General features: G+C 42.8%; 1 protein-coding gene across 1 annotated transcript; it reads right to left on the reverse strand.

The window, feature by feature from the left end:
- Nucleotides 1-8,535: 8,535 nt before the first annotated feature.
- med8 (mediator complex subunit 8) lies at nt 8,536-18,656 on the reverse strand. Its single transcript, XM_061737360.1, has 7 exons — nt 18,381-18,656; nt 18,067-18,188; nt 17,438-17,582; nt 17,211-17,351; nt 16,151-16,238; nt 15,833-16,072; nt 8,536-8,937 (listed from the first exon to the last, which is right to left on the reverse strand). The coding sequence occupies exons 1-7, from the start codon at nt 18,528-18,530 to the stop codon at nt 8,867-8,869; spliced, it is 957 nt and encodes a 318-aa protein (XP_061593344.1). The 5' UTR covers nt 18,531-18,656; the 3' UTR covers nt 8,536-8,866.
- Between the last annotated feature and the right edge of the window lie 7,899 nt (nt 18,657-26,555).

Genomic DNA, 26,555 nt, shown 5'->3' on the forward strand with positions numbered 1-26,555 from the left:
TGTATAATACAATGCAAAAATACCAATTTGTGATCTGCGTCGATTTCAGTCACTTTATCTTGCATACGTTTCAAAAGTCCGACATTTTTCCCGGTCAGATTTGGACAACCGTCCGTTGTGACACCTGCCAGTCTGTCCCATTTAAGTCCCAGTTTGTCCAAGCACGCATTTACCTCCGTGAACAGATCGCCCCCCGTCGTAGTCCCTTTCATTGGCCGCACTGCTGCCAGCTCCTCCGTAATCTTGAAGTCCGTTATCCCACGGACGAATACAAGTAACTGAGCTGTGTCACGGACATCACAGCTCTCATCCAAAGCCAAGGAGAAGAAGTCAAAACCTGCCACTTCACGTTGCAGCTGAAGCTCCAGATTCCCCGCAATGTCCTCGATCCTTCTGGTCACGGTTCGCCTGGACAGCGGGACTTGCTCAAATGCTTCTTTTTTTTCAGGGCATATAAGTGCTGCAGAGTCCACCAAGCATTCTTTCACAAACGCCCCCTCCGAGAATGGCTTACTGTTTTTAGCGATTTTGTGGGATATCACAAAGCTGGTCTTGGATGCTGCATCCCTGGATCATGGATGTAGCCCTGGATGCGTGAAGCTTGGTAAAAAAGCCCTGCTGCTTTTGTAGCTTAGCAAGCAAAGCTTCCGATGTCCGCGCCTTTTCAGCATCACTGAAATTTTTATATTTCTCCGCGTGTTTCGTCTCGTAATGCCGACTCAAATTGTAATCTTTAAACACGGCGATCTGCTCTCCACAAACTAAACACACGGCTTTACCTCCGACTTCAGTAAATAAATACTTAGCAGTCCATGTTTTGTTGAAAATCCTGCATTCGGCATCCACCTTTCTTTTTTTAGCGCGAGCGGACATTTCTGCGGGCTGACACCTGCCAGTCTGTCCCTGTGAAGATGTGACCAGATGTCGCACGTAGGCTATCAATTTACATATATTGCGTCATTGTGTTCTGTACGTGAATGAAAAATGACCTTCTGTTGAGCTTTGCAGCTTCACCAGCGTTGAACTCGGAGGAAGAACTTGACGGAGGCAAAAACTGTCTTCAGCCTCTCTGGCATATTTATTAAGACACTTGTAATAATACAACCTTCTTCTGTCTGAACTCAGAACAACTGCTGCGCAGAACATGACCGCGTCTTGTCTGTGCGTGACCCACGTGATGACGCAGCATGAGCCCTTGGCCTGTACACTGGCGCCTCACAGTGGTACAAATAAATCACTGCATCAATTACTCTTTATCAACTGAGTACACATATAAAAGATGATTCTTAACACCCCCACTTGTACTCAGGTTGCTGAAATCTAAACAAAACAATTTCACACAATAAAAACAAAAACACAAATACAGATATGGACCTCTTCCACTTATTCAAACACCAAACATAATACCTGCAAACTTTTTCAGTTTAAACTTAGTGACAGGTTTGGTCAGGATGTCTGCAGCCATATCTTCAGTAGTGCAATATACCAGAGTTACTTTCCCCTCGTTTACAATGGACCTTACAAAATGGTACTTAATGTCCACATGTTTGCACCTCTGTCTGCTTACAGGGTTTTTGGCTAAGGCGATTGTTCCCTGGTTGTCCTCATACACTACTGTTTGTGTGTATTTGTAGTCATCAATACCTCTCAACAGTTGCTCTAGATATATACACTCTTGCATAGTAGAGGCCAGAGCCATATATTCTGCTTCACAGGTTGAGAGGGCTACTGTAGGCTGTTTCTTTGTTTTCCATGAAACTAAAGAACTGCTCTTATTTAGGCTTACACAGTAACCTGAGGTGCTGCGTCTGTCAGCGGTGTCCCCAGCCCAGTCAGCATCACTATAGGCTACTAGACCTAAATCCTCACTGTCGTTTCTCCTAAAGCACAACTCCTTGTTTGTAGTGCCTCTGATGTACCTTAATACATGCTTCACAGTCACCCATTGCTCTTCTGTTGGTTCACAAAAATATTGTGACAGCTTGCTCACCACAAAGCTTAAGTCTGGACGTGTGCATGTTGTTAAATATATAAGGCTGCCTACAGCCTCTCTGTACATTTTAACATCACACATCTTAACAGCATCTTCTGTGTAGTTTAGTTTCTGATCACAGGGAGTTTCTCTGGGTTTGCAGTTTTGCATGTTAAACCTCTCCAATACCCTGTTTGCATATGTTTCCTGTGACATCTTCACACATCCATCAGACTGAATGAAATCGATCCCAAGAAAATGCTTCAGTATGCCTAAATCTTTCATCTTAAATTTTGCTGAAAGCATCTCTTTTACATCTTTCATGACCTTTTCATTGCTAGCTGCAATTACCAAGTCATCAACCCATATTAGCAAAATCACTTTCCCACGTGTTGTCTCTTTAGCATAGACACAGTGATCTGCTGGGTTTTGTGTGAAACCATCTTCTGTTAAACAATCATGCAAAATCCTGTTCCAGTTACGACCAGATTGTTTTAAACCGTACAAGGATTTCTTCAGCTTACACACCAGACCTTCCCCTTCTTCATAACCCTCTGGTTGATCGGTGTAGATTTCGTAATCGATGGGAGCGTGTAAGTAAGCCGTTTTAACATCCATCTGGTGGAGTAACAGATTCTCCTGTGCTGCCTTCTGCAGTAATACCCTCACGCTTGTCAGGTTTGCTGTTGGGAAAAAAGTTTCACCATAATCAATTCCCATCTTCTGGCTGTAACCTTTTGCTACATATCTTGCCTTGTACTTGTCTTTACCTTCAATGTCACTCTTTACAGAATAAACCCACTTACCCCCCACTGTTTTCTTGCTCTCTGGCAGCGTAGTCAGGGTAAATGTGTCATTTTCTTTTAATGACTGGATTTCTTCATCCATTGCTTTAACCCACTGTTTTGAGTTAGCTGACTCGATAGCCTCCTTAAATGTATGTGGGATGCCACACACCGCTCTGTAACAGTAATCAACAGTAGTATGAATCTCATCACTATCAATGTCAGTTACAAAATCCCTTAAATAATTAGGTTTCTTCCTCTCTCTAGTAGGGTACCTCCCACTGACTGATTCATCACCTGAGACACTCGACTCTTGGTTACTTTCATCGGATGTACCATCTTGTGGATTTTTGTTTCCCACACTTTGCTCTTGAGCATTTCCATTTCTCTCGTAAACCTCTGGTGTGACTCTGTCAGTCCTAAGCTGTCTCACTCTGCCATAATCGTCTGGTTCAGTCTCAGCTGTCTGTGTTTGCTTTTCCACATTTACCTTGTTCACGAATTTAACAAGTCTGTGTTTCTGTACCTTCTCGGTGTCAGGGTGATAGACCAAATAGGCGGGGCTGTTTTTATCGTAACCGACAAAAAGTCCCTGGTCACATCTGGAATCTAGTTTTCCCTTGTCCTGCTTGTATGTGTAACATACAGACCCAAACTTTTGCATTTTGGATAAATTAGGCTTTTTATCCGTCAGCATCTGGTAAGGTGTCTTCCCCGTTCGCTTATTAAAGCATCTGTTGCGTACTATGGCTGCTGTTTGGACAGCATAGTTCCATAGGCATTTGGGTAGCTGGCTTTCAATTAGCATACATCTGCCCATCTCAAAAAGAGTACGCCAGCCTCTCTCTGCAGTACCGTTTTGGTGAGGTGAGTACGGGGCTGATGTCTCGTGTTTGATGCTATTTTTCCTCAACAGGGTCTGGAAATCCCTGCAGGTAAACTCTGTGCCATTGTCAGACCTGATACATTTTACCTTTCCAAAAGGGGCAGTGTCTGCTAGGAACTTTTCTGTTGCCTGTACCGTATCGCTCTTTTTCTTAAGAAAATACACAAACACTGCGTTTGTATAATCGTCTGTGAAAGACTGCACATATTTGTATCCATCGATAGACTCATTAGCTACTGGACCTGCTAGGTCTGTGTGCACCATCTGTAAAGGAGCCTCTGCTCTTGTATCAGGATCTCTATTTCGGGCTTGTACAAACTTCCCCTGGATACATACTTCACACTCTTGATATAGCTTATCTGTTTTACCCTTAATCTGCATGCCATCAACCACATTTTGCAATCTTAATACATCCTCATAGTTGCAGTGGCCTAAAATTTCATGCCATGTCTGCATGTCGTGACAGGTGTTACACTTATCACCATCCTCAACCATAGTGTGCAGATAGTACAACTTGTCATGCACATGAATGTTAAACCTGGTACCGTCTTTGTGTGTCAGCACGTCTTGTCCTTGTTTAAAGGTGACCACTGCTCCACATGTGGTGGCTGACTTCACCGAAAAGATGTCTTGGGGGTACGTCGGAATAAACAACGCATCTCTCAACGTTGCTTTCCGTTGCTCACCCGTACTGTCGATCAGGAACACCTCTGCATCCCCCTTGCTTTGTGCAACGCCTCTGCACCGGGTGCCGTCTGCCAGCTCCACGCAGTGTGTCTCCGACTTGAAGGTTTTGTCAAAGCTCTTAAACTTGGCTATGTCAGTAACAATGTGGGAAGTAGCACCGGTGTCAACCAACAGGCCCTTCTCCCTGATGTGGCGCGCTGGCTGCTGCTGAACCCCGACGTCTGCGTCCTTGATCCTGAAGGCGTAATCCGCTGCTGCTCCAGATCCTCTTCTGTACTCATCTGCGACTTTCCTCGCCCCATCATGTTTATCCTTACGTCTGCAAGTGGCGTCATTGTGGGTCTCACTTTTACAATGACTGCACCATGTCTTTCGTCTGCATGCTTTTGCTCTGTGGCCTTTTATTGCACACTTAAAGCATACAAAATCTGCATCTCCATTGTTCCTGTTTGGCGCGCTTGGTCTGGCGGGCCTTTTTCCCGCTCCCGCCGTCATCACGTTGTCACTGGACTCTGCCGTGGTTAACTTTTCAGTATCTTCAAAACTACGCAGCTTTGTTTTGAATTGCGCAAAAGTAATGACATCCTCATTGTGTGCTATATGTATTGCAAATGGTTTAAAACTTTCAGGTAGTCCCTTCAAAACCATAGCAATCAGTAAACCATCTCCCATTGTCTCACCCGCTTTCCGCAGCGCTGTAATGGCGGCCTCCGCCCTGATGACGTAGTCAGTGACCGTTTCACTGCTTTTCTTCTGAAGCGATGTCAGCATGGTGTACAGGGTGATGATGCGGGGCTTTCCCTCCCCGGCATAATAGTCCCTTAAAATCCTCAATGCCTTTCTTCCATCGTCGGGTGCATCTCTCATAATTAATGAGAGGCTCTTATCATCCAGAAGTTGGATCAGCTCGGCGTACGCGTTTTTCTCACCGTCTGCTGCCACCGCGGCCGCGCCGACAGGTTCACCCAGGACAGTATTCTTTAGTCCTAATAAGCGCAAATGGCCCAACACTTTCGTCTCCCACAGTTCATACTTGCTTTCATCTCCGTCGAACATGAGTCGGGGCTGCCCGCTCGCCCCCCGTGGATCCATGATGCTATCTCTTAGCTGTTAGCACGCTGTCCGTCGCGACTTTCTATCAGCAATAAAACATCAAAAAAGAACTCTTCCCCGAGTTGCTCCTGGGCCCATAACCTGTTGAGCTTTGCAGCTTCACCAGCGTTGAACTCGGAGGAAGAACTTGACGGAGGCAAAAACTGTCTTCAGCCTCTCTGGCATATTTATTAAGACACTTGTAATAATACAACCTTCTTCTGTCATGAACTCAGAACAACTGCTGCGCAGAACAAGACCGCGTCTTGTCTGTGCGTGACCCACGTGATGACGCAGCATGAGCCCTTGGCCTGTACACTGGCGCCTCACAGTGGTACAAATAAATCACTGCATCAATTACTCTTTATCAACTGAGTACACATATAAAAGATGATTCTTAACACCTTCAAAATAAAAGCAATGCAGCTTTAGCTCACTATGAGGTAAAATTAGAAAATATGTTTATTTTGTAATTTCCAAATAACCTTACGCGGGCCGGTCAGAGCCAATCAAAGGGCCGTATGTGGCCCGGGGGCCGTACAATGCCCAGGTCTGCTCTAGACGCTTTCCAGAGATCCAGAACATGAACATAAACATAAACATAAACATAAACCCCCGAGCAATTATTATATAAACAATGGCAGGTAAAAACTCCCTTAGTGGGAGAAAAGCCTTAAGCCAAACAGTGGCAAGGAAAAACTCCCCTTTAGGAGGGAAGAAACCTTGAGCAGGACCAGGCTCATAAGGGGGGACCCTCCTGCCGAAGGCCAGACTGGGGGAGTCAGGGACGTCGACAGCACACAGCAGGCAGGTGGAAGCAGCAGCGGGATGACCAGAGGTGGGGGGGGGGGTGTCAGCAGCACACAACAGTCATGTGGAAGCAGCAGCGGGATGACCAGAGGGGGGGGGGGGCGTCAGCAGCACACAACAGTCATGTGGAAGGAGTAGCGGGATGACCAGAGGGGGGGGGGGGGGGGGGGGGTGCAGGCAGGCGGAAGCAGCAACAGCAGACATCCACGTAGGCAGGTGGAAGAAGCAATGGGATGACCAGAGGGGGGGGAGGGCCGGGAACACAGGCCAGAACGCAGCTCCTGAGGCTCCGGCCTGCAAACATACACAAAAGAGAAAAAAAGGGGGGCCGGCACAAGAAACTACAGGAACGATGGACAAAAATGATAGCTATGAGATATTTATAATAAATAAAAATGGTAATGGAGAAGAGAGGCAGGGAAAAGGAGAGGAGAAGAAGGGTGAGAGGCACCGCCCAGCGGATCATGTCGGTGCCCCCCTGCAGCATAAGCCTATAGCAGCATATCTACCGCGAAGCTATATTTGAGACTAACTATTATAGTTTTGTTCTATAGCTGCGACTATGACTACTGACTCTAACACACTAAAGTTTACACTACCTAGAGATTTACCAACACCAGCTAGAGGTTTACTAAACACTAACTATAAGCTTTACTAAACAGAAAGGTTTTAAGTTTAGTTTTAAAGGTGGAGGTGGTGTCAGCCTCCTTAACCCAGATTGGAAGTTGGTTCCAAAGTAATGGTGCCTGATAGCAGAACGCCCGCCCTCCAAATCTACATTTAGATACTCTAGGAACTACGAGTAAACCTGCACCCTGGGAGCGGAGAGCTCGGCCAGGAACATAAGGCACTATCAAATCTTGTAAATACTGCGGAGCTAAGCCGTTTTGGGCTTTATATGCAAGTAATAAAATTTTAAATTGAATTCTGAATTTTACAGGTAGCCAATGGAGCGACGCTAACACTGGAGAGACGTGGTCTCTCCTGCTAATTCCTGTCAGTACTCGTGCTGCTGCATTCTGGATCAGCTGGAGCCTATTCAGCAAATTACTTGGACATCCTGCTAACAACACATTACAGTAATCCAGTCTAGAAGATACAAACGCATGAACTAGTTTTTCTGCATCCCTCTGCGAGAGGATTTTCCTAATTTTTGCAATATTACGGAGATGGAAAAACGCTATTTTACAAACCTGATTAACATATGGTTTAAACGACAAATCCTGATCGAAAACACCTTATCTTGTGCCTGGTACAGAATTCTCCTTTCAGTGAGAAGTCAGAGTGAGTCAGTGAGTCAAACTCACTCTCAGCTCAGCACATACACACATTCAACAGAGCATCTATGAGTAGCTATGGATGAAGGAGTGAAGGTAGAGGGAGAGTAGCTCTGGATGAAGGAGTGAAGGTAGAGGGAGTGTAGCTCTGGATGAAGGAGTGAAGGTAGAGGCAGTGTAGGTCTGGATGAAGGAGTGAATGTAGAGGCAGTGTAGGTCTGGATGAAGGAGTGAAGGTAGAGGGAGCGTAGCTCTGGATGAAGGAGTGAATGTAGAGGCAGTGTAGGTCTGGATGAAGGAGTGAAGGTAGAGGGTGAGTAGCTATGGATGAAGGAGTGAAGGTAAAGGGAGTGTAGCTCTGGATGAAGGAGTGAAGGTAGAGGGAGTGTAGCTCTGGATGAAGGAGTGAAGGTAGAGGGAGTGTAGCTCTGGATGAAGGAGTGAAGGTAGAGGGAGAGTAGCTCTGGATGAAGGAGTGAAGGTAGAGGGGGTGTCGCTCTGGATGAAGGAGTGAAGGTAGAGGGAGCGTAGCTCTGGATGAAGGAGTGAAGGTAGAGGGTGAGTAGCTATGGATGAAGGAGTGAAGGTAGAGGGAGTGTAGCTCTGGATGGAGGAGTGAAGGTAGAGGGAGAGTAGCTCTGGATGGAGGAGTGAAGGTAGAGGGAGTGTAGCTCTGGATGGAGGAGTGAAGGTAGAGGGAGAGTAGCTCTGGATGGAGGAGTGAAGGTAGAGGGGGTGTAGCTCTGGATGAAGCAGTGAAGGTAGAGGGAGTGAAGGTAGAGGGAGAGTAGCTCTGGATGGAGGAGTGAAGGTAGAGGGGGTGTAGCTCTGGATGAAGCAGTGAAGGTAGAGGGAGTGAAGGTAGAGGGAGAGTAGGAAGGTAGGCAGGAGCCGTGAATCTAGAATTCCCTTTCTGCTTCATGTTTATATTTTATTTTTATACTTCATGTTTATATTTTATGTGAATATTATTGCATTAATTATCTAAATGTAATCTTAAGAATTAAACTGTACAAACAGATTTTTATTATGAAAAAAGCATCTTTATTAAAATTCCAACACACAAAAAGATGCAGGACTCCAATGAATTATATGTTACCATCTAATGCTTCCAACACTGAAGCCCTTATGTGGTTTCCAAAAATCACAACCTGCTCTGTGACAAACAAACAAGTTTATTCATATTTTTTCAAACCATTTTCAGAACAAACGTTTTAGTTGGATATGAGAAACTGGTTCTCGAAATCTGGTCATGTTCATGAAAAATACACCATACCATGTAGCGATGACCCACTTGCATTGTAAATATTCTTTTGCCCATGGAGAAAAAAAAAAAACACTGATGAAAGGGAGGCCGTCATCTGTTATAAGGATGCATGGAACCAGTTGCAGATTTGATGTTTGTCTTGATGCTGCTTGGCATTTTTCCTAAGAAAGAAAAATAACATTACATTTATTCCTGCTGTAGATAAAAAGATCGCTGTCTTTTTCCTATGGGAATGTTTTTTCATCTCAAGTTCAGATAACAGTTTTATGTTCCAGTGGGCGATATTAAAATAAAAGCAGATTGTACTGGTCTCTATGAATGTGCAGGTTTCTGGTATATTTCAGTGAAGTGGAGCTTCTGGTCCAGTGCTGTGAGGTGTATGCATCTTTACACGGGCAAAACTAAACAAATCCACAAATGCATGGCAAACACAAAAAAAGTCAGATCCTCAGAGCTTCGGCACCTGAATCTTGGCGCACCACCTGCTTCTAAACAATAACAAACACGCTTTTGAGGACAATAAAGGACACATTTGAAGAGACAGATGAGTGCAAAGAAAGCTATGTTTGTCAAATGTGAGAAACCAAAATTAAACAGACCTAACCTAACATTGGCCTAACATTTTCAATGAAACTTTGAATCTGTTGCCTGGCAGTTTCACAACTATTTGCACCTTGATTAATGCAACCAAAACCAAATAAGCAACTGACCGTGGACAAAGGACTCACAAGACACAGGAATAACTGGAGGGTCAGTGATTTTCTTATGATTTAACAATATAAAGACATAAACTGCCCATCAATCAATTGTGATGACTTCTGGATAGAAAGTGAAATGTGTTCAATAGTCAGTGAATGACACCCCAGCTACTTTAATTCAAGGCTTTGACAATTATATTGCATCATATTGCACATTGGGACCAACAACGTGGCCCGGAGTAATCCGGACATTCTGAAAAGTGACTTTAATTGCATGTAAAGTTCTTTGTAACTTGTTTTTGAAAAGCGCTTTATAAATAAAGGTATTATTAGGGACCGAGCACCAGCAAGGCTTGTGCAAAGCCCTATTGAAATCGGTACGATTATTATTATTATTTTATCCGAAAAGAATTACGTTTTTGAGGCGCATAACTTACTCGAAAAGTTGTGAAACTTGGCACGCACGTCCCATGTGGCGAAAAATTACGTATTCTAATAGTGTCAAAAAGGGGCGTGGCCTAATGGCTCAACAGCGCCCCCTAGAAAACTTTGTGCTTCAAGCCCCACAATACGGTTTAACGTACATGCACGAAAATCGGTACACACCTGTATCATGTCTCAACGTAAAGAAAAGTCTCTTGGCGCCATGACCGAAACCGAACAGGAAGTCGGCCATTTTGAATTAATCGTGTCATTTTGGCGCAATTTTATGCCATTTTCACGTGTCGTACTTTAAAGAACTCCTCCTAGCAGGATTGTCCGTTCGACATAAAACTCGCTCAGGAGACACAAAAGACATTAACGATGAAAAGTCATCAAAATTGTGAGTTTTAGTGAAATGGCGTGGCCGTGGCGCCGCGTCAAACTTCAACGCTAAACAGGAAGTGATACTAGTAGCCGATTGGCCGATATGTGATTCTGCCATAACTTTTGAATGGTTTGACATAGAGAGTCGTGGGTGGTGTCATCGGACTCGGTATTGAGTCCTTGACCATAATTGGTGAAAATTAGCCCCGCCCCTTCTTCCGATTGGTTGTCCCTATTTTCTGCTATAACTTTTGAATGGTTTGACAGAGAGAGTCGTGGGTGGTGCCATCAGACTTCATTTTGAGTCCTTGACCTCAATTGGTGGAAATTGCACGCGCGAGGTCCCGTTCATCGCTGCTTGCAGCTTTAATTATTATTATTATTACTATGCCTGTCTGAGTGAGGTACTGTCAAAAATCCCCAAGGAGAACAAAATAATCCTTCTGGGAGATTTCAATGCCAGAGTAGGCCGAGATCACTACCTCTGGAAGGGCACCATTGGCAAGGAAGGCATCGGGAACATCAACTCCAACGGAGTTCTGCTTCTCAGCAAGTGTTCTCAGTACGACCTTACCATCACCAACACCAGCTTTCGCCAGAAGAACAAACTCAAGGCATCATGGAGACATCCTCGCTCCAAACAATGGCATCTTATTGACTATGTCATTGTCAGAGCCAGGGACCGGCGTGACGCGAACATCACCAAGGCCATGAACGACTCAGAGGACTGCTGGACAGATCATCGACTGATACGGTCCACGATGTCCATCAGATTCAAGAAGAGGAGATTGCAAAAGAAGCAGAACCGGCAGGGACTGAACCTTGAGAGCCTGAATAAAACTGCCACCCAGCAGGCACTTCAGGCCTCTCTTGGGGAAAGTCTCAAGCAGGTCTACCCTGAGAACATCACAGAACACTGGAGCCTGCTTAAATCCTCCATCCACGATACCTGCAGTTCCACCCTTGGGTATGAGTCCAGAAAACATCAGAACTGGTTTGATGAGAATGACACAGAGATAGAACTGCTCATCTCTAAAAAAAAAAAAAGGGAAGCCTTTCGTGTCTGGCAAAACGACATAACCTGCAAAGCCAAAAGACAGGCTCACTCTAGAGCCAAGGCTGACATCCAGAACCGTGTGAGACAGATTAAAAACTCCTGGTGGACTGAGAGAGCACTGGAAATCCAGAGGTTGGCAGACTCTGGAGACACCAGAGGCTTTTTCAGTGCTACAAAGGCTGTCTATGAAGCCACCGTGGCCAAAACCCTCTACGCTCAAAGGACGGGCAGGAGCTGTTGAAGGACAACGAATCCATAAACAACCGATGTAGAGAACACTTCCAGGAACTCCTCAATCGCAACAGCACAACTCAACCAGATGTCAGTCACCTCCCTCAGAATCCCATCAAGGAAGACATGGGGGAACCTCCCACCTTAACAGAGGTCCAAGATGCCATCAGGAGCCTGAAAAACAACAAGGCCACCGGTCCAGATGGGATCCCAGCTAAGGTCCTAAAGGAAGGTGGACCAGAGCTCCTGTGCCGCCTCCATGCCCTCCTTCTGAAGGTCTGGGAAAAAGAACTCCCCTCAGAGCTCAGGGATGCTCTGACAGTGACCATTTTCAAGAAGGGGGATAAAGCGGATTGTGGAAATTATAGGGGCATCCCACTCCTTTCAACCACTGGCAAAGTACTCGCTAGTGTTCTCGCCAACCGCTTACTACCGCTGTCTGATGAAGTTCTCACAGGCACAGCAGACATGATTTTTACAGCACCCCAACTCCAGGAAAAATGCCGAGAACATAAGCAGCCTTTGTACATGGTTTTCATAGACCTGTCAAAGGCCTTTGACACGGTAGACCGTCAGGCGCTGTGGAGCATCCTTCTGCTTTACGGCTGTCCGGACAAATATGTCAGAATACTGAGGTTACTGCATGATGGAATGACAGCCACAGTTCTCAACAGCAGCGGTTCCTTGTCTGAGCCATTCACTGTGGAGACAGAGGTCAAACAGGCATTATTGCACCCACCTTGTTTTCAGTCTTCATTTCTGCCATACTACACCTCATTGGCAAAGAGCTGCCACAAGGAATTCCGATCTGGTACAGGACTAATGGCAGGGTCTTTAACCTTAACAGGTTCAAAGCCAAAACCAAGGTTTGAAACACCACCATAATGGAGCTCCAGTATGCAGATGACAATGCCATCGTATCACACTCTGCAGAAGACCTCCAGGGCATCCGGAACGCCTTTGCTAAGGCATACAGAGCCCTGGGTCTGGCCTTCAACACCAAGAAGACCCAGGTGCTACATCAGCCCCCTCCCAACCAGCCACCTACTCCACCCACCATAAAAGTGGACAACACCACACTTGAAAATGTTGACCATTTCCCCATTTCAGCCTTCTCTCCTCCAAAGCGGACATCAACTGAGGTCAATCATCGCCTGAGCTGTGCCAGCGGAGCTTATGCCAGACTCCGGAAAAGAGTCTCTGAAGACCGAGATCTCCGGGTCGACACCAAGCTCCTGGTTTACAAGGCTGTGGTTCTCCCCACCTTGCTGTATGGGGCAGAATCATGCACAACCTACAGCAGGAACCTCAGAGCTCTAGTACAGCACCACCAGAGAACCTTGAGAAACATACTCAGGATCAAACGGGAGGACAGACGCACTAACATTAGTGTTCTGGAGGAAGCCAAAATGCCCACCATCACCACCTTAATAATGCAGCACCAACTCCGATGGACTGGCCATCTCATCCGCATGTCCGACACCCGTCTCCCCAAACAAATTCTACAGTATATCTCAAGAGTGAGTACACCCTTTAGATTTTTGCAAATATTCTGTTATATCCTTTCAGGGGATAACATTATCCTACTGAAACTTTGATATAACTTAAAGTAGTCAGTGTGCTGCTTGAATAACAGTATAGATTTATTGTCCTTTGAAAATTACTCAAAAGGTACGGATTTGCATTGTGCCTTGTGTTCTGCATTCTGATTGGCTAAACAGTCTCCCCACTTCTTCTCTTCCTGTATCAATAATGTTGGTTGCTTAGCAACAAGCTGAGAACGGCCAATGAACTTCAGCAGCAGCTCAGGAACGGAACTCTTTGATGAATCGTTCATTACAGTCTCAAATATAACCAATGGTGGCATGTCGGTTTATAAGAATCTTTTTGCCCAGAAGAAAATACAGCGACAAAACGACCCATAACTATTTTCTTTTCTTGAAAAAACACACCTGCACCGCGGGGTTTAGGAGAAAAATACGCTACAGGGTCGGGATGCAGCGGCGCAGTCAGAAGAGCAGTGGAATACGTGCGAGGCGGTGCAGATCTCCGAAGTTTGAAGCCTTTTTAATTGTAAAAAGAATTTCACTTACCACAGGTTCTTTTTGGAACGTAACCACTGCGAAAAACGAGGGATTACTGTAATGACAATATCTCCACGTTGCGAAACTCGCCGTCTCTCGGCTCTCCATGACCGCGGTGAAGTTAGTTTTATGTTGGATATTCGACAGACGTTCGCTCTGGGGGCGGCATTTCTGTCGAATATCCAACGTAAAACTAACTTCACCGCGGTCTCGCCATGACCGTCATGTTTTTGAAAGCACACACACATCCACACTACATTTCCTCCGGTCTCCGCGTGTGGGGAAAAAAAGCTTCACTGTAGCCAGAAATAACGGAGTAACGCACCATTTGGTAACGGTAACTGCGTTACTGAATTTAAAAAGTAACGCGTTAGAGTCTTAGTTACCGCAAAACTAACGGCGTTACTGTAACGCGTTACTAAATAACACGTTAGTCCCAACACTGCTCAAAACCCACCTGTTCAAACTGGCTCACTCACTCTAACCGGACACTGTGCTCTACACCAGTGATTATTAACCATAGGGCCACGGCCCACACTTGGGCCGCGAGCGACACCTAGTGGGCCGCAAAAAAAATTCAGTTTTGTACGTGTGGGCCGCAGGACTGCATAGCAACTCCCGACCAAATGAGGAGAAGACACTCAGCTAGCTGTACGTGTAATTGTAAGAGAAATGGTGTGTATTTACAGAGTAAATCCTTCATTTTGCACAGAGTACGTTTCGATCCGCCGGGATCAGGGATCGATTACTTGGGTCTGCGCCCACCAACGGGGAGCGAGGGCAGCGTGATCATTTATCCTGACGTGTCCCCGCGGCCGGGGAGGTCAGTGCCGCTCGGGCTTGCGGGCTCCATAGTTTACTGCTGAAGGATTGTACATGTAGATGCGTGGGCTGTCGTGTCTGCTGGACTTGACTGTTGTTCGGGCTTTCGCAAAAGCATCGGAAAGACTCGGCTGCTCCACAGCCAGAGAGCTGCGGGCTCCTGCCCGTCTCAGCTGATCAGGCTCGGATGAAACCTGATGCGCTGAGTCCTCTGACAACTGATTAATGTAGTATCTTAAATAAAGTACAATCAAACTAAGTTTTGTTCCCGCTCTATTTTTAAATATGCACACTTGTATGCTTGTGTGTGTGTTGTTGTAAGGCGGCGCTCCGTGTGTGTTGACGGCGCCTTTCCACACGGCGCGCTGTGTGTGTGTTTTAAATCCAGAAATGACACAAAACTGAGGGTGCCTCTTTCCACACGGCGCCCCTTTGGTCTTCAAAATATGGTAATTAGCTTGACTGTATACAGAGATGAGAAGCCTAACAGGTGGAAAGGAAAGTTCCACCCAGAATGGACAGATTCATCCTGGTTCAGTCTTCACACTGGGACAAAACCAGTGTCTCATACGTTCAGAGACCGTGGCGTTCAAAGTGCGAAAGTGAAATGCCACTGAAACAAAACACAAAGTTTTTCATCAAACATATTCACTCAAGTCTGAACTGAAGTCACAGAAAATAAACTGACCATCTTAAAACATCCTGCCCATGTTTGGGTCCACATACAGCTGTGAAGCAGCTTTCTCCACAATGAACATAATTAAAACTAAATATTGTTCCAGGCTCACCAATGTTTATATCAATTTATTATAAAAATGTGTTGAGACAATTAACAAAGAAAAGGGGAAATTCAAACTGCTGGTAGAGAAATAAAATAAGATAGCATTTGAAAAATAAAATAAAAGTGGCAAATATGTACTTTTTTTAATATAACAGTCAGATGCAGATATTGATACAACTATGAGGCTACTTGAATATATATATATTTTTTTTTTATTATGATGTTCTGGACCTTCGCTTGAGTAAATTTTCTCTAAATGGACCTCTTAAAGTTTTACTTAAATACCACTGCTATAAAGTGTTAATATTTAATGGGCCCCGGGCCACTCTGTACTGAAAAAATTGGGCCCCAAGGTCAGAAAGGTTAAGAACCCCTGCTCTACACTACACCAGTTTGTTCTATTTATTGGTCAATCACTGTTTATGCTGTCTGTTGCTGCTTTTTGTATTGTCTTTTTGCTTTTGTATTAACTGTATTTTATATAATGTGTGTTTGTATCACTTGTAAGGTGACCTTGGGTGACCTTAAAGGCACCTCTAAATAAAATTAATTATTAATTATTATTAATTCTCCTACCTGGCTGTCCTTGCTGTTGTGCAGCTACAGATCCTCCCATACTCGATTGCTGCCCAGCACCGCCCCCAATGGTGACTTGTTGTAAAGTTGGACCCCCACTCATCATGGACCCCTGTCCTGGGTGAGCAGGGGCCACGGGGCCCGGAGGCCGGCATTTAGAAAGCCCTTTTCCAAACGCAACAGCTGCAACTAATGCATTAGTGTCAGCAGGGTTGAAAAATGGCTTGTTCTGTCGTATTGCTGGAAAACACATTTGAAAAAAGTTTTAGTTGTAAACAAAGTTAAAGAATAATGTTTACCCACAGAAGTACAACATACCTGCACTTTCTGCATCTCTGTCCTCACGTGGGTTGCTCAGCTTCTCCAGCAGATTAGAACACAGTTTATTCAATGTCTGGATCTGTTTCTTTTTATGGATGTATAAGAATGAGTTAGGATGGACAGTGCAAAATAAACAAAAACAATTATTCTACAAAAAAACAGGGAAAACTATGACGGAGTATTAGGGCCAAACTAAGACAAAAAAAATTGGAAATTACGAGAGAAAAAAAAAGTCGTAAAATTACAAGAATAAAGTCATAATGATGCGAGAATAAAGTCGTAATATTACGAGAATACAGTCATAATATTACGAGAATACAGTCATAATATTACGAGAATACAGTCGTAATTTATGAAAACTCTAACAGGAAGAGCTTCTTCTCCCTGTGTTAAAATGAGGAATATTGAGCATCTTGTCAAGTTATATTTTGGTATCGGTTTCACAAATAAGGAAATACTTAATCTTTTGGCACATCAGCATGGAATTATTATCAGTATAAGGACTTAAAAACGTTTGTGCAAACAACTGCGTCTATTTCGAAGAAGGAACCACACAGACTTGGAGGAAATTGTGTCTTTTGTGGAAGAGGAAAATCTTTTATGATCATCCTCATCGTTTCCTGAGAAACAACAAAACCTCTGAATGGCAGCAGACGTAACCACCGCTAGCCCTGCAGTCACCACTAGACAGCTCCTCTTCCATAAAAGACGTATGTGCTGTTAGAGTTCTCATAAATTACGACTTTATTCTCGTAATGTTACGACTTTATTCTCGTAATGTTACGACTTTAGATAGATAGATTTATTTATAGTACCCTTGGGTAAATTTGGTTCACAGTGAGTGCCTCCTCAATAAACATTTATTCTCGCAACATTATGACTTTATTCTTGCAACATTATGACTTTATTCTCGTAATTTTACGACTTTATTCTCATATTATGACTTTATTCTTGTAATTTCCATTTTTTTTTTGTCTTAGTTTGGCCCTAATACTCTAATACCCCAATATCGTAGAAAACAAACAGCCAAGTCATTCCACTCAATAAAGTAACTGACCTGAGCCACTTCAGGACCAATCCGTGCTGCCTCTACACTCAGCTGCTTTTCCTGCTCCTCCACCTCCGGATCAGGTTTGGTCCTCAAATAATCTGGGACAATCTCATGACTGAACACTGGGACACGCTGTTCTGTGAGTTTCTGAAAGGCAATTCATAAAAATTAGAAAAACTGATTTAATTCAAAATATAAAAAAGGTACAAACTGACAAACGCTTCTATACTCACTGCTAAGTCCTCATCTCGATCTGGAGACAGAAGCAGCGGTATTATCACCTGGTTACGAAAAGACGGTGTTTTCTCATTCTTAAGCAATTTATTGATGGTATTCAGCTGACCAGAGAGAAGCGCAAAGTTGTCCAGAACAGAGGGCCTAAGTGACAGAAAAACAAAATTAAAGTTGTGGGAAAAAACTGCAATTTAGAACGAAATTTCCTTCAAAATATTAGTGTGAACAAAGTGCTGTAAGTGTGAACAAAAATGTTTCTGGAAAAGCTGTTTTTTTTTAATCACTTTTTGCCATTTCAGCAGCTGTAGGAGAGTCAAATTAGCACGTTTTTAATATTATAAATATCAGCATCAAAAGAAAAATTCCAAAAAGATATTTTAAACTATTACAAGTTGTTGAAGTGATTCTGAATCCAGATATATGCATTGTTGAAATAAGACGTAGTTTGATGTATATAGTGTGCAGCAATACAAAATGCGGTCAATGAACTCCAGTAAAAACACCGAAGTTGACGTTTTTACCTTTAAGAGGAAACATAAAGGCCAAAATGACTGATGAAGGAATTTTGTCTAATCATATCAACTTCTTTAAAATAAATGAACCCATTAAAAATAAGTTATTCAGTCACCATGTCAAACGCTCGTATTCATTTTCCAACTTGTTTATGAAATTGTGGAGAGCATTTTTGACGTGAGCCACTGGAAAAATGAGCGAGTCCACTGCCGCTTCCAGCTGCTTTTCCTCTCGTTGCTGAAAGAAAAGAAACCCTCATTGCCTGGGAAGAAGACGCAAACGGGCACTAATTGAAAGCAATGTATCCCCGTTACAGCGCTAAAGGTTCACAGATTCATTTGATAAAGGAACAAGAATGGCACAACCCCGCTTAAATTTGCACTCGATTAGTATCACTCAGTTGTTTGCCAAATATTTCTTAAATTTTACCTGCATTGCTGACTTAGTCTGCAGAGGAGCTGGACGAGTCTGCAGAGAAGCTGGACGAGTCTGCAGAGAAGCCTGGCGTCTGGGGGAAACACGAAGGCAGAGGAAGAGGAAACAGCAGAAGGCTTTCTTCTTCGCGCATGCGGAGTACATGATTCAGTGTCTTTGCTGCCCCCCTCCGTTCGATGGTGGTTCCGTGCAAACATTTCAACAGTCAAGCTCCGAGAATCAGAACCAGAATCATGTTTATTCGGCTACCGGTGCGTTCGAAATGCCATACTAAACAGTATATACTCAAAAAGTATACTTTAGTTCGGCAAACTTTTGAGTAAATATCAGTAGTAGGACTATGCATTAATTCGGACGTACTACTCAGAGCCACACGGCACTTCCTGCCGTTGGGAGGGGGAGTTGTTACCATGGTAACTGTCATATACTGATTCACATGGACATATACGTCTGTATATACACACGTGGACAAAGTTGTTGGGTACCCCTCAGTTAAAGAAGGAAAAACCCACAACTCTCACTGAAATCACTTGAAACTTACAAAAGTAACAATAAATAAAAATGTATTGAAAATTAAATAATCAAAATCAGCCATTACTTTTGAATTGTTGATTAACATATATATATATATATATATATATATATATATATATATATATATATATATATATATATATATATATATATATATAAACTTTATTACAGGCTCAAATGTCCCACAGGGTATAAAGACAACAACATACACTACATCAAATATAAAAACATGTATAAAAGGTAAGAGAAAAAAAAAAAAAAAAAAAAAAAGAAAAACAAAAACAAAGAAACACAGTCTCATGAGAGGCACTCCAGCCAGTGTCCTCTGATGGTGGATGTGAACCTTATTGCACTCAGCCCAGGGTCTGTCATTTGATTGATTAGGCAGTTCAATGAGCGGTCCAGTCTGCACATGAACTTGTATGTGAGGTTCCTTAACAGAGCCATGAAGGTGGTGAGACCCAGAGTCACAAAGAGCTGGCTGGCTCTGGTGCTCCTCGGCTTGTTTAGCAGTATGCGAAGACAGTCATTGTACGCTACTTGCAGTTTACGTAGGCTTTCTTTCTTGAACTTCACCCACAGTGGGGCTGTGTATAGAGGGGTGCAGTAGCTTCTAAACAGATTCACCTTGACATCCGGAGTGCAATGGTGGAATTTACGAACAAGCATATTTGCTTGAACGTAAAGCAGTCTCCTCTGTCTTGACATATCTTCGTCGTCCTCTAGGGTATCAGTAATAATATGCCCAAGATATTTTGTATTTTTAGAGACACACATAGGCTGACCAGACAGGTAAAAAGAAGGAAACGTGAGTTCCAGATCACCCTTTGTTCTACAGATTAAGACCATGCTCTTCTTAGCATTAAAAGTAATATTAAAATCTATGCCGTAGTTGGAGCATATATTGAGCAGCTGTTGGAGCCCACTACTACAGGGGGAAAGTATGGTGAGGTCATCAGCGTACATAAAATGATTTATCAACTTATCTCCAATCATAGAACCTGTGCTGCAGCCACTCAGCTGCTTTGACAGGCCGTCCATATATAAATTAAAAAGGGCAGGTGATAAAATCCCCCCCTGTCTGACAACATTAGACACCCTGAAAGGGATAGATAAAGTGCTCCCCCACTTTACTTGCATTTTTTGGTTTGTATACCAATAGGCTAAAATACGAATTAAACAATTAGGTACGCCTCTAGACTTAAGCTTATTAAAAAGCTTAAAATGCTGAATTAAATCAAAAGCTCTAGAGGCATCAATAAACCCCACAAGCATAGTAGAGCCATGTCTTCTATATGTCTCCACTGCTTCTTTCAGAGCATAAATGCATGACATAATGCATAACGTAATTATTAAAAAAAAAAAAACTAATGAAATAGGGCTGGACAAAAATGATGGTACCCATAACTTAATATTTTGTTGCACAACCTTTTGAGGCAATCAATGCAATTAAACGATTTCTGTATTTGTCAATGAGCGTTCTGCAGCTTCAACAGGTGTTTTGGCCCACTCCTCATGAGCAAACTGCTCAAGTTGTCTCAGGTTTGATGGGTGTCTTCTCCAAATGGCATGTTTCAGCTCCTTCCACAGATGTTCAATGGGATTCAGATCTGGGCTCATGGAAGGCCACTTTAGAATAGTCCAACGCTTTTCTCTCAGCCATTCTTGGGTGTTTTTGGCTGTGTGTTTTGGATCGTTGTCCTGTTGGAAGATCCATGACCTGCGACTGAAACCAAGCTTTCTTTCTTTCACTAGGCAGCACATTTCTCTCCAGAATGCCTTGATAGTCTTCAGATTTCATTTTACCTTGCACACATTCAAGACACCCTGTGCCAGATGCAGCAAAGCAGCCCCAAAACATTACCGAGCCTCCTCCATGTTTCACCGTAGGGACAGTGTTCTTTTCTTCGTATGCTTGGTTTTTGAGTCTATGAACATAGAGTTGATGTGCCTTACCAAAAAGCTCCAGTTTGGTCTCATCTGTCCAAAGGACATTCTCCCAGAAACTTTGTGGCTTGTCAACATGCATTTTTGCAAATTCCAGTCTCGCTTTTTTATGGCACATCAACTCTATGTTCATAGACGCAAATTTTATTACATTTTGTGGGAAATTTATTACATTTGTGAGATTATTACATTCAAAGCTGCAGATTTGTATTACGTTTGTGATTTATTACATTTGTGGTTTATTACGTTTGCGGGTGTAACACTGTCGATTTTTTTTTTATCAGTTTCTTTAATAAACATTGAATCTGAAATTATGTTGATTGTATTATCATCCCAGGTTTTCTTGTTAAGGGAAAAAAAGTTAGCTAGATTTTTACCCACATTAACAAAATATTCATTGAATTGGTCTGCTATAAGTTTATTTTCCTTAATAATTGTATCATTATTTGAGTAAAAGTAAGATGGATAATTTTTTACAACTTTTTTCTTTTTAATGATTTCATTTTAAATCTTCCAATTGCATTTGATATTACTGTAGTACTGTTTCTTGCAAGATCTCATGATATTGATTAATTTATTTTTGTATATCTTATATTTATTTTCAGCATCCTTTGTTCTAAGCTTTAAAAATTGCTTATACAATAGATGTTCCGTTTTACATGCATTCTGTAGCTCTCTGTTATCCATGGTTTGTCTACATACCGTTTGTTACCTGCTTTGGCCACAAGAGGGCAGTGTTTATCATATGACTTGGAGATAATGGAAATAAATGTTTCATAAGATTTGTCTAGGCCCTGCGATGGACTGGTGACCTGTCCAGGGTGTAACCCCTGTCTCTCACCTGTAATGAGCTGGGATAGGCTCCAGCAGACCCCCGTGACCCTGCAAAGGATAAAGTGGGTATAGATAATGGATGGATGGATGGATGGATGGATGGATGGATGGATGGATGGATGGATGGATGGATGGATGGATGGATGGATGGATGGATGGATGGATGGATGGATGGATGGATGGATGGATGGATGGATGGATGGATGGATGGATGGATGGATGGAGGATTTGTCTATATCATCAACATAGATTTCTGTCCAGTTTTGATGAATAAGTCCTTTTCTAAGATTTTCAATGTTTACATGTGTTATTTTCTTTCTCAAATTTCTGGTTTCTTTCTGATAATTACTTTCAGCAGATGATTCAAAGGCGGCAAAAACAGGCAAATGGTCACTGACATCACTTATAAGTAAACCACCAGTTAAATTCCCTTCATTTGTTAATATATTATCAATAAGTGTTGCTGTGTTCAAGTTATCCTGCTTGGATGTATAATTGTTGGATACAATCCCATACAGAACACAGAGTTGATGAATGACGTTATTTGAGATTGACTAGATTGAGTCACGAATGACCTTCTTATGGCCTCAGATAAGGGATTAGTGTCCATATTGGTTCTACTGGACCTCAGTGCCTCTTTTGACACTGTTGATCATGGCATTTTACTGCACAGGTTAGAGCATGTTGTTGGGATTAAAGGGACAGCTCTATGTTGGTTTAAATCATATCTATCTGACAGGTTCCAGTTTGTTCATGTACATGAGGTTTCTTCAGAACAGTCAAGGGTCTGTTATGGTGTTCCGCAGGGTTCAGTGCTAGGGCCAATCTTGTTTAGTTTATACATGCAGCCGTTGGGAAGTATAATCCAGAATCACGGCATACACTTTCATTGTTATGCTGATGATACGCAGCTCTATTTGTCTATGAAGCCGGATGAGACAGAACCGTTGGTTAAACTTCAGGCATGTCTTAGGGACATCAAGGACTGGATGTCCAGAAATTTCTTGCTTCTAAATTCAGATAAAACAGAGGTTATCATTCTTGGTCCAGAGCATCTTAGGAAGGGACTAGATGATGTTGCGATGGCTTCCAGTGCAACTGTGAGAAACCTTGGTGTTGTTTTCGATCAGGATTTGTCGTTTAAACCATATGTTAATCAGGTTTGTAAAATAGGGTTTTTCCATCTCCGTAATATTGCAAAAATTAGGAAAATTCTCTCGCAGAGTGATGCAGAAAAACTAGTTCATGCGTTTGTATCTTCTAGACTGGATTACTGTAATGTGTTGTTAGCAGGATGTCCAAGTAATTTGCTGAATAGGCTCCAGCTGATCCAGAATGCAGCAGCACGAGTGCTGACAGGAATCAGCAGGAGAGACCACGTCTCTCCAGTGTTAGCGTCGCTCCATTGGCTACCTGTAAAATTCAGAATTCAATTTAAAATTTTATTACTTGCATATAAAGCCCAAAACGGCTTAGCTCCGCAGTATTTACAAGATTTGATAGTGCCTTATCTTCCTGGCAGAGCTCTCCGCTCCCAGGGTGCAAGTTTACTCGTAGTTCCTAGAGTATCTAAATGTAGATTTGGAGGGCGGGCGTTCTGCTATCAGGCACCATTACTATGGAACCAACTTCCAATCTGGGTTAAGGAGGCTGACACCACCTCCACCTTTAAAACTAAACTTAAAACCTTTCTGTTTAGTAAAGCCTATAGTTAGTGTTTAGTAAACCTCTAGCTGGTGTTGGTAAATCTCTAGGTAGTGTAAACTCTAGTGTGTTAGAGTCAGTAGTCATAGTTGCAGCTATAGAACAAAACTAATAGTCTCAAATATAGCTTTGCGGTAGATATGCTGCTATAGGCTTATGCTGCAGGGGGGCACCGACATGATCCGCTGGGCGGTGCCTATCACCCTTCTTCTCCTCTCCTTTTCCCTGCCTCTCTTCTCCATTACCATTTTTATTTATTATAAATATCTCATAGCTATCATTTTTGTCCATCGTTCCTGTAGTTTCTTGTGCAGGCCCCCCTTTTTTCTCTTTTGTGCATGTTTGCAGGCTGGAGCCTCGGGAGCTGCGTTCTGGCCTGTGTCACATTATCACATTATCACATTATCACACATTATCTATGTAGCACATATAAAGACCAAAGTGCTTTACAGTAAAAATCATCATCAATAAAAACAAACATTAAAATAAGACAAAATCCAGTAGGGGTGTCTACTCAGCCAAATGCCAAGGTGAACAAAAGGGTTTTAAGATGCGTTTTTAAAAGTGAAGAGGTGTGTGTGCACAGTTATTAGGCAGGTGAGTATTTTGACCACAACATCATTTTAATGCCTGTTTTCCCACTCCAAGATGTATAAACTTGAATGCTTATTGGATTTAAGCATATCAGTTGATGTGTGTTTGTGTAATGAGGGATGTTGTGGCCTAAGTAGATCAGCACCCAATATCAAGGTGTGCATAATTATTGTGCAGCTTCTTTTCTTCAGGCAAAATGGGCCAAAACAGAAATTTAACTGACTCTAAAAAGTGTTTCAGAGGGATGCAGCACTTGCAAATTGCTAAAATATTGGGGTGCGATCACAAAACCGCAAGGGAGGGGAAAAAAAGCAAATTAACTGCCAAAGATTTGAGACAAATCAAACGTGCAGCTACCAGGAAGCCATCATCGTCCAGTGCTGTCATATTCCAGAACCGCAATGTACCTGGAATGCTTAGAAGCAGTACTCGAGTTGTAAAAAAGAATCAGGGGGGATGGTGGATTTTATCATATGGGGACAGATAATTTGTGCTGATTACAAATAATATAATATATTACAAATAATAGCACTGACCAAAACACCTGCAGAAATACTGCAGGAATGACATAGCAGCAGTTAAATGCAGCCTTCTGTAAGCTTTAAATATCCACTGGGCTTAGGCCTACAGCTAATACATCAAAACACAAAAATAAAAAAAGTTTTCTGAACTTATCAATATGACTCTGTCCTTCACAGGATAAGTAAAATGGATCACTGCAAAAACTCGAAATCTTAACAAGAATATTTGTCTTATTTCTAGTTAAAATGTCTAATTTTAGTAAAAAAATCTCATTACACTTAAAACAAGACTCATCACTGGAAAAAACAACAATTTTCATCTGTTTCAAGTAGATTTTCACTTGAAACATGAAAAATCTGCATGTGGAAAAAGATTTTTTTGCTTGTAATAAGAAGATAAATCTTGTCCCACTGGCAGATCTACTTATTTCAAGTGAAAATGTACTTGAAACAGGTGAAAATTGTCAAATAAGTTATTTTTCTGGTGTTATTTTTCTGGTGATGACTCTAAATGTTGAAATAGCAGTAAAACCACATTCATTCATGAAATGACATAAGGGATGGAAAGGGGGGATGGCAGTTTTACAGGGGGGATGATTTGGACCGTTTTTATTTCAGGGGGGATGCCATCCCCCCTCATCCCCCCTCAACTCGAGTACTGCTGAGAAGTATCAGGTGTTCAGCACTCAGAGACATGGCCAAGGTTAGGAAGGCTGAAACCTGACCACAGAAGTTGAAATGCTAAGACTGGGCCAAAAAATATCCGAAGACTTTTGGAAGGTTTAGTGGACTAATGAGCTGAGGTTGACTCTTGACGGAGCAGATGAACAGGCTGGATCAGTGATGGGCCAGAGCTCCCTTTCCACTCAGACGCCAGCGCGGTGGAGCTGGGGTTCTGGTTGGGCTGGTATTATTAAAGTTGAGCGAGTTGGACCTTTTCGGATTGAATATGGACTCAAAATCAACTCCCAAACCTACTGCCAGTGTTTAGAAGACACTTTCTACAAGCCGTGGTACAGGGAAAAAGTCTGCATCTTTCAAGAAGACATTATTTTTATGCAGGAACATGCTCCATCGCCTGCATGGAAGGCCTCCACTGCTCAGCGAGCCAGTAAAGGCCTTAAAGATGACATAATTAAATGCCCCCCTTTCGTCACCTGACCTTGAACCTGTGGGCCCTTCCTAAGGGCTAATCCCATTACACCCCCTACTTTCTACCACTAGCCCTCACCACTAGCCCTAAAAATGAGTAGGGCCTTTGTAATCTTCCCTAGGGATTGGGACACCACTTACTACGTCACTGCGCGGTTTACGTTCGGGTACGTAACGGGCTCCCACCACCAACCTGCTCATGGATTAAAAAACTTTCTGGTCAAGTGAACCCAGCTAGGGAAACTGGGTCCTCCCCTCTCTTCCTTCTGGACTCTCAGCACTGGCTCTTTTCAGGGCTCTCCACTACTCTACTCCCTACATGTTTGACTGCCCCCACCCACCCAGAGAATATCCTTGTCAAATTTGCTGATGACACAACGGTGGTGGGACTGATTACAGGGGGAAACAAGTGGCCTACAATGATGTACTGAAACTCTGAGTGGTGTGGATTACAAACTTGGCACTGAACCAAGACTAAAGAAGTCATCTTGGGCTTCAGGCGGGACGGAGTTGCTCACACCCCTCTGTACATCAGAGATGAACGCATAGAGGGAGTTGAGTCCTTCAAATTCCTCAGCACATCTCTGCAGACCTCAAGGTCTACAACTCCTGCTGTCCCACAGCTTCATTATCAAATTTGCACTGTTATTAAACTGCACCACTTGACATAAACTACCTCAGTTGTTGTATTTTATTATGTATTTGTATTACTGAACCTTTTTTATATATATACACTCACATATACATACAGACTCGCTTGATCAAAATCTTAAGATCGTTTAAGAAATTGCAAGAATTAGCATTTTTCACTGCTGGATCTTAAGAAGATTGTAAGTACAGTTTCAAAATGCAAAAAGAAGAAATTAGAGAAAGAGACTTAAAA

The sequence above is a fragment of the Cololabis saira genome, chromosome 13, assembly GCF_033807715.1.
Source record: "Cololabis saira isolate AMF1-May2022 chromosome 13, fColSai1.1, whole genome shotgun sequence".
In the NCBI taxonomy this organism is placed as follows: domain Eukaryota; kingdom Metazoa; phylum Chordata; class Actinopteri; order Beloniformes; family Belonidae; genus Cololabis; species Cololabis saira.

What these genes read in the sequence shown, in the direction of transcription:
- med8 (XM_061737360.1), bottom strand. Translation starts at nt 18,530, where the DNA reads ATGTACTCCGCATGCGCGAAGAAGAAAGCCTTCTGCTGTTTCCTCTTC. An exon ending in GAATACGAGCGTTTGACATG is followed by an intron (nt 17,583 to 18,066) that starts GTGACTGAATAA and finishes TCTGTCACTTAG; the next exon opens with GCCCTCTGTTCTGGACAACT. An exon ending in ATCGAGATGAGGACTTAGCA is followed by an intron (nt 17,352 to 17,437) that starts GTGAGTATAGAA and finishes ATTGCCTTTCAG; the next exon opens with AAACTCACAGAACAGCGTGT.